The sequence below is a fragment of the Oncorhynchus keta genome, chromosome 4 (genome assembly GCF_023373465.1).
Source record: "Oncorhynchus keta strain PuntledgeMale-10-30-2019 chromosome 4, Oket_V2, whole genome shotgun sequence".
NCBI lineage: Eukaryota > Metazoa > Chordata > Actinopteri > Salmoniformes > Salmonidae > Oncorhynchus > Oncorhynchus keta.
The window spans coordinates 57,415,704-57,431,751 of NC_068424.1; the positions used below are offsets into that span (position 1 = coordinate 57,415,704).

The 16,048-nt window shown below is 43.5% G+C and overlaps 1 protein-coding gene across 5 annotated transcripts in view; it reads right to left on the bottom strand.

Annotated features, from left to right (window-relative positions):
* Positions 1–16,048, bottom strand: part of LOC118379282 (TBC1 domain family member 9B-like) — a 48,921-nt gene that overhangs the window by 23,287 nt on the left and 9,586 nt on the right. For 4 of the 5 annotated variants that reach the window (XM_052511176.1, XM_052511173.1, XM_052511181.1 and 1 more), the window contains exons 2-10: positions 14,608–14,718; positions 12,646–12,764; positions 11,885–12,113; positions 9,327–9,585; positions 8,774–8,981; positions 8,240–8,404; positions 6,817–6,987; positions 6,003–6,153; positions 68–282 (exon numbers count right to left, since the gene is read on the bottom strand). In XM_052511176.1, the coding sequence (XP_052367136.1) occupies positions 68–282; positions 6,003–6,153; positions 6,817–6,987; positions 8,240–8,404; positions 8,774–8,981; positions 9,327–9,585; positions 11,885–12,113; positions 12,646–12,764; positions 14,608–14,718 (1,628 nt within the window). The remainder of the gene's footprint in view (positions 1–67; positions 283–6,002; positions 6,154–6,816; positions 6,988–8,239; positions 8,405–8,773; positions 8,982–9,326; positions 9,586–11,884; positions 12,114–12,645; positions 12,765–14,607; positions 14,719–16,048) is intronic. The other variant, XM_052511178.1, reaches the window with a different exon arrangement.

A 16,048-nucleotide genomic window follows, 5' to 3' on the forward strand; every position in this document is an offset into this window, starting at 1 on the left:
GCGGCCCTGCGACAGACTAGCGTCCTGCCCAGGGAGTGGTACAACCCCCCCCGACAAGTCGGCATACCTGGCAGTATCCTATGCCAGGGTTGCGGCAGGCGTAGGCGGTGAGGACCCTGCGGAGGGCAGCGATGCCCATCTCATTCTGGAAGGCGTGGTGCTCAGGCATGGAGCGGTGCAGGTCCCTCTCGATCTCCTCCGTGGCCAGGGTACAGCGGCCCATGGCCTGCTCCACCCGCTCAGCGTAGTAGCCAGGGTGGGTGTCCATCTCATTCTGAGCTCCTGGAGAGGGGATGGATTGATTGATGGATGGATGGGGGTAAGTGGTTAACTCAATAGATTATAAGACAGACCCAGACAATATGGGTTTGTCAGTGGGCAAATTATTTAATGTTTAGATCCTTTTGATTCTAACCATTGTAAAAAATAAAAATAAATAAAAATAGAGGTCAGATTCAGACAACTGGTAGTTTCTTTGTTGTACCATCAAAAACGTGGTTAACCTTTACACATTTGCTAGAAAACACTAATTTCGAGGGATTCCTGAAAACAGAATTTAGACTTGTCATTAACTCTCACTCCAGATATCATTGAATGACACAATCCTGTTAATTTAGCCCCGTTTATTAAGTGCTACCATTTTAACATAGTATGACACATCCACATAGCAACACAGGCCATATGACTCCGGAGTCCAGGGAGTCAGTTGATCTCAGATTAGTCAGACGTTGCACCACTAGGTAATAACAACACTTCCCTAATAACCACGGCAGAGAGACAAACACACACTACCTTCAGATCACAAGGTAGGAGTGACTGCTGTCCTTGATACTAACCGAATTCTGATGTGGATGTAGTCTTGACACACACAATGCTTGCTTGCACACACAGACTCACTTATTGATAATGAGTATTGTTCATTGTGTTGCTAACATGGTGGCAACACAGTGAACAACGATATTAAGAACATAGAGCAGGCAGGTTATACACTATCGGCAAGAGAGAAAAACAGCCTCTGGTAAGACACGGGCCGGGGGCCTATGCATTTATGTAAACAGTTGGTGCACGATATCTAAGGAAGTCTCAAAGTTGTGCTCGCCTGAGGTGGAGTATCTTATGATAAGCTGCAGACCTCACTATTTGCCCAGAGTTTTCATCTGTTATTTTCGTAACTGTCTATATACCACCACAGAGCGAGGTTAGAACTAAAACCGCACTAAATGAGCTGTATTCCACCATAAGCAAACAGGAAAACACTCAGAGGTGGCACTCCTAATGGCCGGTGAATTTAATGCAAGGAAACTTAAATCAGTTTTACAGAATTTCTATCAACATGTTAAACGTGCAACCAGAGGAAAAACAATTCTAGACCACCTCTACTCCACATACTGCGACGCGTACAAAGCTCGCCCTCCATTTGGCAAATCTGACCATAACTCTATCCTCCTGAGTCCTGCTTACAATAAAAAATTAAAGCAGGAATCACCAGTGACTCGGTTTATTTAAAAAAGTGGTCAGATGAAGCAGATGCTAAACTACAGGATTGTTTTGCTTGCACAGACTGGAATATGTTACAGTGCCTTGCGAAAGTATTCGGCCCCCTTGAACTTTGCGACCTTTTGCCACATTTCAGGCTTCAAATATAAAGATATAAAACTGTATTTTTTTGTGAAGAATCAACAACAAGTGGGACACAAGTCCTTCTGTAGCTCAGTTGGTAGAGCATGGCGCTTGTAACGCCAGGGTAGTGGGTTCGATCCCCGGGACCACCCATACGTAGAATGTATGCACACATGACTGTAAGTCGCTTTGGATAAAAGTGTCTGCTAAATGGCATATATTATTATATTACAATCATGAAGTGGAACGACATTTATTGGATATTTCAAACTTTTTTAACAAATCAAAAACTGAAAAATTAGGCGTGCAAAGGCACTGTACATGATTCTTCCGATGGCATTGAGGAGTACACCACATCAGTCACTGGCTTTATCAAGAAGTGCATCGAGGACGTCATCCCCACAGTGACTCTATGTACATATTAGAGGTCGACCGATTAATCGGAATGGCCTGTTATGTAAATGTAGGTAGCATTAAACTTATCTTAAAAAAGAAATCAATCATAATCACTAGTTAACTACACATTGTTGATGATATTACTTGATATTATCTAGCGTTTCCTGTGTTGCATATAATCTGACTGAGCATACAAGCATACAAGTATCTAAGTATCTGACTGAGCGGTGGTAGGCAGAAGCAGGCGCGTAAACATTCATTCAAACAGCACTTTCGTGCGTTTTGCCAGCAGCTCTTCGTTCTGCGTCAAGCATTGCGCTGTTTATGACTTCAAACCTATCAACTCCCGAGATGAGGCTGGTATGATCGAAGTGAAATGGCTGGCGAGTTAGCGCCCGCTAATAGCGTTTCAAACTTCACTTGCTGAGCCTTGGGGTGGTTGTTTCCCTTGCTCTGCATGGGTAACGCTTCGATGTGTTGCTGGTTCGAGCCCAGGGAGGAGCGAGGAGAGGGACGGAAGCTATACTGTTACACTGGCAATACTAAAGTGCCTATAAGAACATCCAATAGTCAAAGGTTAATGAAATACAAATGGTATAGAGAGAAATAGTCCTATAATAACTACAACCTAAAACTTCTTACCTGGGAATATTGAAGACTCATGTTAAAAGGAACCACCAGCTTTCATATGTTCTCATGTTCTGAGCAAGGAACTGAAACGTTAGCTTTCTTACATAGCACATATTGCACCTTTACGTTCTTCTCCAACACTTTGTTTTTGCATTATTTAAACCAAATTGAACATGTTTCATTATCTACTTGAGGCTAAATTGATTTTATTGATGTATTATATTAAGTTAAAATAAGTGTTAATTCAGTATTGTTGTAAAAGTCATTATTACAAATACATTTTTATTTTTAATTATTATTATTATTTTTTATTTTAAAATCGGCCGATTAATCGGTATCGCCTTTTTTGGTCCTCCAAAAATCGGCATCGAAAAATCATAATCGGCCGACCTCTAGTACATACCTCAACCAGAAGCCATGGATTACAGGCAACATTCGCACTGAGCTAAAGGGTAGAGCTGCCGCTTTCAAGAAGCGGGACTCTAACGCGGAAACTTATAAGAAACACCAACACCATTATCCCAGAAACCCTAGATCCACTCCAATTTGCATACGGAACCACCAGATCCACAGACGACGCAATCTCTATTGCACTCCACACTGCCCTTTCCCACCTGGACAAAAGGAACACCTATGTGAGATGCTATTCATTGACAACATCTCAGCGTTCAACACCATAGTGCCCTCAAAACTCAACACTAAGCTAAGGACCCTGGGACTAAACAACTTCCTCTGCAACTGGATCCTAGACTTCCTGACGGGCCGCCCCCAGGTGGTAAGGGTAGGTAACAACACATCCGCCACGCTGATCCTCAACACGGGGGCCCCTCAGGGGTGCGTGCTCAGCCCCCTCCTGCACTCCCTGTTCACTCATGACTGCACGGCCAGGCACAACTCCAACATCATCATTAAGTTTGCTGATGACACAACAGTGGTAGGCCTGATCACTGAAAACGATGAGACAGCCTATAGGGAGGAGGTCAGAGACCTGACCATGTTGTGCAAGGACAACAACCTGTCCCTCAACGCGATCAAGACAAAGGAGATGATTGTGGACTACAGGAAAAAGAGGACCAAGCACACCCCCATTCTCATTGACGGGGCTGTCGTGGAGCAGGTTGAGAGTTTCAAGTTCCTTGGGTAGTACGTTCGACACAGTACATCACCGTTTTTCATATCGCTTACTTTTTTCTTAATTTTCTTAAACTTCATCATTGGTTAAGGGCTTGTAAGTAAGCATTTGACTGTAAAGGTCTACACCTGTTGTATTCGGCCCATGTGACAAATACAATTTGATTTTATCCACCCTGAAAGACTAGACACCCACACTCATTTCACACTCCGGCACAAACAACTGCTAGCAAATCAATCTTATATGTGACCTGTAGACCTTACAGTGAAATGCTTACTTACAAGCCCTTAACCAACAGTTAAAGAAAACAAGTGAAAAATAAAAACATTAATTAGAAGCAGTAAAATAACAGTAGCGAAACAATATACAGGGGGTACCGGTACAGAGTCAATGTGCGGAGGCACAGGTTAGTCAAGGGAATTGAGATATGTACATGTAGGTAGAGTTATTAAAGTGACTATACATAGATAATAAACAGAGTAGCAGCAGCGTAAAATGAAATGCAAATAGTCTGGGTAGACATTTGATTAGCTGTTCAGGAGTCATATGGCTTGGGGGTAGAAGCTGTTAAGAAGCCTTTTGGACCTAGACTTGGCGCTCCGGTACTGCTTGCCGTGTGGTAGCAGAGAGATCAGTCTATGACTAGAGTGGCTGGAGTCAATTTTTAGAGCCTTCCTCTGACACGGCCTGGTATAGAGGTCCTGGATGGCAGGAAGTTTGGCCCCAGTGAAGTACTGGGCCGTTGGCACTACCCTCTGTAGTGCCTTGCGGTCGGAGACCAAGCAGTTGCCATACCAGCCAGTGATGAAACCATGCTCTCGATGATGCAGCTGTAGAACTTTTTGAGCACTCACATATAAACATAGATGTCCTCTTATTCCTCATAAAAACTATTTACGCTCTATTTAACCTTCAAACTCTGGCATTCAAAATCATTGTGTTTGAAGAAACCATATATGGCGTATATTGAGTCAGTGTATTCGTTTATATTTAGTAAATTATCTACTTTATCTTAGCAATGTACAATTATGTTACCTTTATATAGGGTAAGTACAGTCTGCTAGGGCCATTTAAACTTTAACCCACAGAGAAGAACAGAAACCATTTCAGGAGAAGTTCCTCTGCAATGACACTACTTGTGGCTGGTGATTTGAAACCCCACTGAGGTGCTGCTAAAAACATCCCAAAGACATGGTGCGTCTGCAACAGTTCCAAGTGGCCTAGTGGTTTAAGCCAGAGGCTCACATATAGACCTAGACTCTGCACAGCCAAAGCAGAAGTTGAGAATAACTTTCATCAGATTCAGCACAAGTTAAGAAACATTGAGTGCAATTACTGTGGTGGAGCGGGTCAAGAGTTTCAAGTTCCTTGGTGTCCACATCACCAATAAACTATTATGGTACAAACACACCAAGATAGTCGTGAAGAGGGCACGACAAAATATTTTCCCCCTCAGGAGACTGAAAAGATTTGGCGTAGGTCTCCAGATCCTCAAAAAGTTCTACAGCTGGACCATCGAGAGCATCCTGACCGGTTGCATCACCGCCTGGTATGGCAACTGCTCGGCATCTGACCTTAAGGCGCAACAGAGTGCGTGCCTCCCAGTACATTTACATTTACATTTAAGTCATTTAGCAGACGCTCTTATCCAGAGCGACTTACAAATTGGTGCATTCACCTACATCACTGGGGCTAAGTATACTGCCAACCAGGACCTATATAATAGGCGGTGTCAGAGGAAAGCCCATAAAATTGTCAGAGACTCCAGTCTCCCAAGTCATAGACTGTTTTCTCTGCTACTGCATGGCAAGCGGTACCGGAGCTCCTAGTCTAGAACCAAAAGGCTCATTAACAGCTTCTACCCCCAATCCATAAGACTGCTGAACAATTAATCAAATGGCCACCGGACTATTTTCATTGACACCGCCTCCCTTCCATTTGTTTTGTACACTGCTCCTACTCGCTGTTTATTATCTATGCATAGTCACATCACTCTTACCTACATGTACAAATTACCTTGACTAACCTGTACCCCCGCACACCGACTCGGTACCGGTACTCCCTGTATATAGCCTCATTATTGTTGTTATTGTGTTAATCCATTAACCCAAACCCTGCAAGAAGGGTTATTTTGGGGGGGTATAAGCTTAGAAGCGCTTTGTAACAATTAACCATTTATAAAAGATAAAGTGCTTGAAATGAAATTGTTGGATAAAATGTCAACCTGAGAAGAGCAGCCACAGCTCCCCCCGGAGGCTCTCAGGGATCCCATTGAGCACCAGCTCTCTGGTCTTGGAGGTACGGTACATACACACACCCCTGCCAAACTCAAGGAAGTGGATGTTCCACAACTCCTCCTTCATCTTCTCCTTTGTCTGAGGAGAAAGAAAAGGGGGGAGTCAGTATATCAGTATGACCTAACAAAAATGTAATTGAGCTAAAGGGGTGTTTTAACGATATAACGACCAGAATGATGTATGGCCACGGAGACTATGCTCCTTTGGCACCATGATTTAGATGCACTATTGTAAGTGGCTGTTCCACTGGATGTCATAAGGTGTATGCACCAATTTGTAAGTCGCTCTGGATAAGAGCGTCTGCTAAATGACTTAAATGTAAATGTAATGAGAAAAGCAAACAAAGACGTACTACTAAGAGTCAATGATCCAACAATACCTTGAGTTTGGTATCCTAAAGCTGAGCTAGATAGCTGAGCTAGATGAATGAACAGATGATGGCCTTCAAGCATGCCTATGTACACATTTGGTTAAGATAGTATTTCCTCTAGTGTAATGTTAACCCTGAGGACCAGAACCAGAACCATAGACACAGCATACATTAGCCTACACTATAAAGCATCCAACTGTCTACATCTTTAGGTAGGGACAATAAAATACTGTTTTAGAAAGGATCACTTCAGATTAAAAACAGATGACCACACTGAAGTAATAAAACGCTATAGAAAGTGCGTAGGATATTCTAAAAGTATAAGACTGTCCAAGCCGTTGACGTGGGTCTGGGAGTGGGGTTGAACTCACAGCTTTGGGTCCGTGTTCCTCTGGGGCGTGCTTCTGGTAGATGCGGAGCAGGCTCTGAGTGGCTGTTGGCAGGCTGGGGCTGTAGTGGCGCCTCTGGGACGGTTCCCCTGTTGCACCAGTGGGTGTGGGGAGGCTGGAGGAGAGAGGGGTGGTACTAGGGCTGGGAGAACCCTGGGGAGAAGGAGGAGATCGGGGATTTAAAGGGGTGTTAGGAGAGAAAGAATACAAGGATATTTTGATATGTGTAACCAACTAATGCATTCAGAGAAATCATTCTGCCAAAAGCATGAACACAAATGAGTGATTACAACATATTATTGTTATGCAGAAAGTAGCATAAAAATCACTGTATACATCAAAAAGCCCCATTATCCATCACAATTGCGATCTCGTTCACGACAGAACGTGACTGACAGTTCAAAGTAGGCTTGGGCGGTATACCGTTTATCCCCTGACTATACCCTGATGAAGACAGCTTGGCTGTCGAAACGTTGGTAACTACATTTTTGCATCTGAGCTCCTAGAGTGTGCGGCTCTTTTATTTTCAAGTTTTCTACTCCGCTAGCCAGCACCTCGCCTAAATAGGTGTGCGTTTCTTTTTCTTCTAGGTATACCGTTTATAACATATACCGGGGTATTTGGAAAAAGACACAGGATGGTTTTTAAATACCGTCAATACCGTTGAAACAATTTCTTTGAAGTTTTTCAATAAATGTGAATATTTGTAGCAACTTTTTAAGTAAATACCTGCAGTCAACCTGTACAATAGGTTAGGAGATAAAAAACATTGCGTTCTTCGTGTCACCTGTCACATTATTATGAAGGTTACGGTTGTCTCCAGTCACGCAGTGTTTGTTTACAAGCACGCAACAACAAGAGACAGGAGCTTTTTGAGTCACTCACTGTTGTGCAGCACACGCCAGGTGATCTAGTTACAGTATGGAATTCACAACTAAATGTTTGTCAGCTAGATATCTTATAACTATTCAATTAACCGTCTAACATGTGCTAAATGCTCTGCAGTTGTACATATGGTTTGCTAATTTAGTAGCTAGTTTAGTAACTATCTATTCTTGCAAAATCAAGCATTCACTTGGTAACAGCAGAAAATCATCTTCTGGACCAAGAGCCTTGCTGGCTAATATTTGTTTTGTGCGTGCAGCAAACTGCGAGTAGCATTTTTTTGTTACTTGTATAGTTTAGGTAAGAAACTGTGCAAAATGTTCGCAATGTGCTCGTTCACATTTAGGTAGCATTCTCTATGGGCTTTAACATGCACTTGTTTGCATTAGGTTTGAAAACAGCGCCCCTTGTGCATTACCAAACATCCCGGTATGTCACAAAGTTGGCATGAAGGTAAAGCCTAGCCTAAGCCTAGCTCAAAGGGTAGACTAACAGCACACCTCCCCTCTGATTGGCTCACCGAATGGCCACTTTCAGGGGTGCGCTGCAGGAAGTCGGAGATGCGCTGGACCAGGAAGTCGCGGTCCTTGAGGTTGGCGAAGAGGAAGGTCATCTTGTTCTTGGTGCTGATGGACACGGGGCAGGGCAAGACGCTGCTGCTGTCTGCCTTCTCCACAATGGATACCTAGAGAGCAGGATGGACGGAAGGGAGGAGAGTCAGAGAAGGGTAGAAGAGAGATGGGGTGGAAGGAGGTGAGAGAAGAGATAAAACAGAGGGGCGTGAGAAAGGGAGGGGAAGAGAGCTAGAGAGCGAAGGAAAGATAAAGTTGTACAGTAGTTAAGAACATTAAGCACATCCCACAATGAGGGTATGTCCCCCATGAAAAACAAAAAGACAGATACAGGGTAAGAAAGTGAGAGTGAAAGAAAATTAAAATGAATAGGAAAGAGGGATGCAGGATATATGGAAAAGAGGGGGAAAGAGAAAGAAAGGAGGCAGGAAACAAAAGAAAGAGAGCGCTCGTGCTTTGCGTTGGGTTGTGTGTATAGGCACCTCTCTGAGGGGGATGATGAGCTGACAGAGGTCCTCCTCACGGCTGCAGAAGCAGATGTAGTTGTTGGAGACAAACAGCTGGCCCACGATGTGCATCTTGGCAAAGGGAGTCCACAGCGTGCAGTCTGTGTGTCCATCCAGGCGCTCGTCCTGGGTCAGGCGGAACAGCGCCCGGTAACGTTCGTTCTTGGCCCGTGCGTCCAGGTCCCTGTAGTTGACATCCAGTAGTGAGAGGAAGAGAGTAAATTACAAAACTAAGAAACACTACAGATACAGTAAATATATATACACACTAAAATATGAATACTGTCTAGAACTATACCCCCCAAAAATGATCTATTGGTGAGATGCAGACACGGACCACTACATTGAGGACCTGTCTTTGCTAAATCTGGTGTGTTGGTACCTGACTTGACTACACCTGTTCTCTAGAGGATTAAAAGACACGTTCTTGGAAGTACCACTTCATTTCAGTGAAAACAGTTGTTTGAAATACCACATTTTTTAATGGTCAGAAAAACACAGGACATTCCTTACTCTTGAACCCACCTACCTCTTCAGTGCCGAGACATTCTTGAGCGTCTTGCAGGCCTTAGGCAGCGAGTGGTCGGCGGCGAAGCCCTCGTTGTCAAGCAGCTGGCGCATTGCGATGGTGGCCAGCTGCTCCATGAGCTTGAAGGTGTCGTTAACGTTGAGGAACATGGAGAAGTAGTGCTCCGTGTGCCGCGTGCTCACCCGCACACTCTCCGGGAACAGCAGCGTGGCGTTCTTCTCTAGGCGGGTGACCTCCGTCCACTGCACCACCAGGGTCACTGTAAGGGGAGGAGTGGGCGAGATCACTTAGCAGACGCTGTCACAGAAATATTTTACTTCGCCCAGAAAAGAGGGTGAGAGACAGAGGGAGATACAGCATAGAAAAAGAGAGATAGACAGGAAGAGAAGAGAGCGAGAGAGCAAAGGAAGGAGTCCTTGGGGTCAGGGAGCAGGGAGAATAGAAGGTGTTCAGTAGAGGGGCAGAAACAGTAGGAGGAAGAAAGAGGTAGATTTCATAGAATGCTATCTTAGAGGTTTGAATTAGTACAGAATTGTGTTGGGGGTTGGTGCTGCAACATTGAAGTGGGGCAATTCACTATGAGTCAATCACATTCCTCAACATACACACACTCTCTGAGCCTCATTCTCTTCTTCTGTAATCTCATAAGACCACTGCCCACATACAGTGCATTGCTTTCATTCTCAGACCCACATGCATGCACACACCAGGGTTTCCGTTAGGATTTTAATTGACCAGACATCCATATGAATTGGGTGTTAGGGCATTCACCTACAGTGCTCAAAATCACATTATATTATTGTAATTCATGAATTCATCATGAGCCTTTAATGTCCTTATACCAACATGACAGATTTTATTGAAAAGCAAAACATTTTGCCTGTTGCTTCTTCTTCCCTGCTATAAATCATAAAATAATAAATGTTTTGCTTAGATGCCTACATAGTAATACATTTGTAAACATGTCCTATAGGCTATTTGTATGGCAATTTTAATTAACAAAAACACAGCTGTTTTCAAATACAATCTAGGCTTCTCTAATTTTATTTAGCCTCGACATGAACATTTTAATTAGACCTAATAAATAAAACATGGCTGTTTACGAACACCAGGTCATGGCTAGAAGGGATCCAGCAGTCAGATGTGACTTTTCGTAGCAGGTCAGAATTAACATACAGGTTAGGAAAATTAGGTTAAGAAAATGGTTAGCTACATTTGACAAAAGCTGGATCTCTTCTTACCATGACTGGCCCGGCCCACCCAACTCCCGCTGCGATTTAGCATTGATAACAACTAATTTTCCTACTATAGGCAGTTGGCTGCCTAGTGATTGCATCATTCTAACAGTCCGATGTGAAAAGTTGGCAATGATGTTTAATTTCCAAGTGCTACTGAATAAGCTGAACTGAAATGCACCAATTGTGCATGATACACATCATTACTCTACTCTATCAATCCATTCCAAATCTTGATACTATACATGACATGGGCGGGATATGTTGATCTTACCGAGGGGTGAGGTAGAACTGCTAGTAACGGGCCTGACAAACACAATTTGCCTATAATTTACATCAGCCTAGTTACTTTGTCCTCAAGAAGGCGTGATCTTGAGGCCGTCTTTAATCGGTTTTGGAGAAAGAACCCCCTCTCGGCCGGCACACTGGAAACGGACTTCAATTGCATCTTTTGCCTGAGTTTTTTTCTTTCTTCTAAAAAGGCACACACCCAACACTAATTTCCAAGCAGCTTAAGGATTTATTATCCTACGAAGTATATTTACCTATGAAGTTGGAGCACATCGTCTGGTATTTCCACCAATTAACACAAAGCATTATTTAGCAATGGATTTTTTTTTTTTAATAATTTGGCTGGCAACAATTTTAATACACACATATTGCACACACATGTTTGGGGTCACATAGAAATGTCCTTGTTTTTGAAAGAAAACCACATTTTTGGTCCATTAAAATAACATAAAATTGATCAGAAATACAGTGTAGACATTTTTAATGTCGTAAATGACTATTGTAGCTGGAGATGGCAGATTTTTTAGGGAATATCTTCATAGGCCGTTATCAGCAACCATCACTCCTGTGTTCCAATGGCACATTGTGTCATTAGAAAACACTTTTGCAATTATGTTAGCACAACTGAAAACTGTTGTTCTGATTAAAGAAGCAATAGAACTGGCCTTCTTTAGACGAGTTGAGTAACTGGAGCATCAGCATTTGTGGGTTCGATTACAGGCTCAAAATGGCCACAAACAAAGAACTTTCTTCTGAAACTCGTCAGTCTATTTGTGTGTGTGTATGTATGTATGTATGTATGTATGTATGTATGTATGTATGTATGTATGTATGTATGTATGTATGTATGTATGTATGAATGAATATGTATGAACGAATATGTATGAATGCATATGTATGCACGTATGTATGTATGTATGTATGTATGTATGTATGTATGTATGTATGTATGTATGTATGTATGTATGAATGAATGAATGTATTTTTTTTACCCGGCATTTACAGCTAACGGAAACCCTGCTCCACACCAACCTTCTTTCCCCAGGAGGAGAGAGTAGAAGCAGAGGTGGTTGACGCTGAGGTAGACCCAGCCCTGCCGGGGCACACGGCCCTTCCAGTAGCTACAGGAGTAGTAGTTGACCAGCTTCTCCTCACCGGGCATGCCAAACAGCTTCCTCATCTTCAGTTCAGCCTCACGGAACTTGCCAGAGTCCTCATCCTCCAGGGCAGCCTTGCTCTTGTTCTCCTCGGCGATGATGCCCTAGATAGAAAGAGTGGAGGAGGGAGTAAGGTTCTGTTACAATATATATAGACAGAGAGAAATTGTATCATTTATGCTGCTGCAGGGGGCTGCTGCGGCTATGGAACCCTGACCTGTTCACCGGAAGGTGCTACCTGTCCCAGACCTGCTGTTTAACTCTCTAGAGACAGCAGGAGCGGTAGAGATACTCCTAATGATCGGTCAGACCAGGACTGGACCAGGTCTATCCAGAATGGGTCTAGTTGTCGTCAGGTCAATTCAGAATGGGTCTCTATATTTAAATAAAAAATGTCTGTATGGGTGCGGATGGAAAACACCCAGGTTAATTTTGGAACGGGTCCAACTTTCTAGACCTGTGAAGGCCTCTAGTTCAGATTAAAGTGACAATGATGCATAAATCTGCATCAGGAACTGAGTCAGTATCTTAAAGATGGAGCAACAATTAGCTAGGACATAACAGGGTATGATAATTTAATTCTAATTTGTTCTAATTCTATGAGGTTGAACTATACTTTGTGGCAGCATTGCCTACCGAGATCTTCCCCTTGACGAAGGTGGTGATATCTTCGTTGTTGTCAAAAATGGAGAGCGTCTGGAGCAGGTTGGTCTCCAGCCACTCCCAATGCTCTGTGATCTCCTTCCGGGAGGAGCCTGGGAAAACACAGTATTTACCCACATCAACACCAAGGTAAAAATTGGGTATGGGTGTGCTTTAGAGAGTATACAGTGCACCTCCCCTAACCCGGACGACGCTGGGCCAATTGTGCACCGCCCTATGGGACTCCCAATCATGGCCCGTTGTGATACAACCCGGGATCGAACCAGGGTCTGTTGTGATGCCTATAGCACTGAGATGCAGTGCCTCAGACCACTGCGTCACTCGGTAGCCCTAAATATTATTCATCACTACCACAAATTCTACTCGATAGCATTTCACTACTTATTTACTAAATATATAAATGGTCGGGCTCTCAGCTAATTTTTTGTAATCGACCCACTAATATTTGAGTAGTTAGTTGCAGAGTAAAAACTAAAGGGAGACCTGTCAGAACCTGACTATGGGATGCAGGGGGGGAGTGCGAGGGTAGAGCAAGATGAAAATTCAAAGACAGACTACTTTTCTACCCACAATGAGAGACAAATAGCTACACTGCTGTGCTATTAAACTCAATACTATTGTTTTCAATTTCGTGAAGAAGTTTCTATTTCTTAACCAGGCAAAGCTAAATAGCAGGCTGTTGACTGGTGGTTACGGGGAAGCAAGAGAGTGGCTTGTGCGATGTGTAGCCTATGATCGGCGGCTGAGCGGCGCAGAGCCTGCCTGCCCACACTCTTCGCTTGCTCCTCCACAGCTCACCAGCCTGATGTTGGCTGTGCCAGGTATGTTAGATAATTCCCACTGCTAGAGAACAGAACCCTCGCTGCTCTGCTCATCCAGCGCTGCTAATATTCTGCTCATCATAGTAGCCTATCCAGTCCAAGTGGAAATACAAGTCACGTGGGGCCAGTCTGAGTCACTAATGGTCTAGATGGCGAGTGCGAGTCCTCAATGGTCGAGTGCAAGTCAAGTTAAAAGTCATGAAAATCGGGACTTGAGTAATATACAACACTGTTCTAAAGTGTGTTCCTCTCCTTGTCACTTTAACATTCTTGGCACAGATGTGAATAAACCAGTCCCCCGGTGACCGGTCTGGAGCTTGAAGTCACAAGCTCTTTGGCTGGAGAGTGAAGCGGATTTTAAAAAATTGGGGACTTTCGGCCTTCTCTCGCACTCCAATTTCAGTCAGGTACCGCTCAGCCATGAGTTCTGGGGTGAGAGGATGTGAGCGGAGTGGAGAGGAGCGCGTGTAATATGACTGGAGCGTGGAGCGGATATAATTTTTGGGGGATCGTCTGCTTTCTCTCTCGCTCCTGTACCCCTCAGCCACAAGCTCTGGAACTAGAGGTGCCAAAAGCCCTGGTCCCCACTGTGAAATATTTTAAAGTTTGCTACAAATTGAGATATTTAATTAAATAGTGATCCATTCTGACTACTACATTTGTCGTCACACAGGACCACGTGCTGAAACAGACCAATCTCAGGACGGCAGGCTACGAGGAGGCTCGCGCCCTCATGCCATAGACATTAAGTTTGACTCTCTCAGGCAGGATGAAAATGACTACTTCGACCATGATCCTTAGCGGTTTTGGTGCCATCCAGCCCCATGGCGCGCTTGAAATTTAAATACTTCCGGCTTCATGCTGCAGCAGGAGTTTTCCATAGGAATACGTGGATGACGTCAGAGCTATCACTATCTACTGGTTCTAATATCTATGGGATAAACCTAGAACATTGCAGATCAAGGAGAGGTCTCTTAATTAACACCTGATGATAATGGATCACATTTATATATGCCTAGCGCTTTTATTCAGTTTTAATTAAATAGGCTAGCTTCAAAGAAAGTTTGTCTGTCCCAGAATATTCAGAGGTGTCATGGCATGGTTTTGCACCCACCACATGCGATGCTGCAGAAGATCTGAGAGTCCCCTGTCTGGTGCAGGATCCTATAGGGAGCCACTCTGGCACTGGAGTCCAGGACAACATCCATGGTGCCCACCAACAAGCCTGAAGAAAAGCAGCACAACAAGTCAGGATACTATTCGATGTATGCCCCTTACAACACTATTTACATTTGAGTCATTTAGCAGACGCTCTTAACCAATATCCAGAACGACTTACAATAGCAATTAGGGCTAAGTGTCTTTGCTCAAGGGCACAGACAGATTTTTCATCAAGTCGTCTCGGGATTTGAACCAGCGACCTTCAGGTTACTGGCCCAATGCTCTTAACCGCTAGGCTACCCATACGAATGCAGTATCTCACTATAATGTTTCAACTGACTAGTTGAGATAATAGGCCTACAGGAATCCCAAAAGGTGACAACAGGTCAATCAGGAATCCCAATAGGTGACTACAGGGTCAATCATCCAAAATATTGTATTGCTGTCTGGAGGAGTCCTTACTTTGCATGGATGATTTTAAGCTGGGTAAACAAAGGTTATTTGGCTATGATCTGAACTGACATCTGTTTGTTAAGCTTGAGGAAGTCTGACGCCTGCTGGCCCAAAGCCAGACATTCAAACTCACGTGTGTGCAAGCACACGCACCGCACACATACACCACACACATTTCTACATGATTTACAATTTCATAGCCTACATTTTACGGTCTTCATGCAACTGGTGTACTGTAGGCTAGTATAAGACTTATGTTCCTAGAACTGTTCCGCAAAATAGCGGCAGTGACGCTGTGGCTAATAGAGACAGGGACTTGGGGAAGAATATCTACATCAAAGGGAAATGTCAAACTCTTGTGAATGAAAGACAACTTATGTTGAGTAACTTTAAAGAGCGACTGCCTTTAAAAAGCAACACATCCCTTTGAAAACGGCCCATGTGGAATCGACATGAGTCAGAAACAGTTATTCTAGTGTCAAAATTGAATACAAAGTGTAAATAGGATAATTTTGGTCATAAAGTCAGTCTCATCTAAAACTGAGTTTTGATTTCGGTTTTGATTTGACGATGTACATTTGCCCACTAACATGGTGTGAACAGCTGCAGTGGTTGCTCTCTATCAAATAGCATAGACAGCAACAGACATGCACAGCACCCCGACTTTGTTTACATAACATCTCACATTTTTTTTAACTTGAGAAACACCAAACATCTTAGATGTAAAACTGCGCAACTAAAACATAAAAACATAACAATTAATTACAGATTTATCGAATTGTCTTAGATTCATTCTGAGGATTTGGAGGAAGTGAAATAGGCTTCCACATCTACAGTGTCTCATGGGGGATAAACATTATCAACCAAATGCGGAATCGGTCAGGAAACGCACCTCCAAAACTGAATTTATAATAAAAAACAGAAAGAAACACATGCCAATC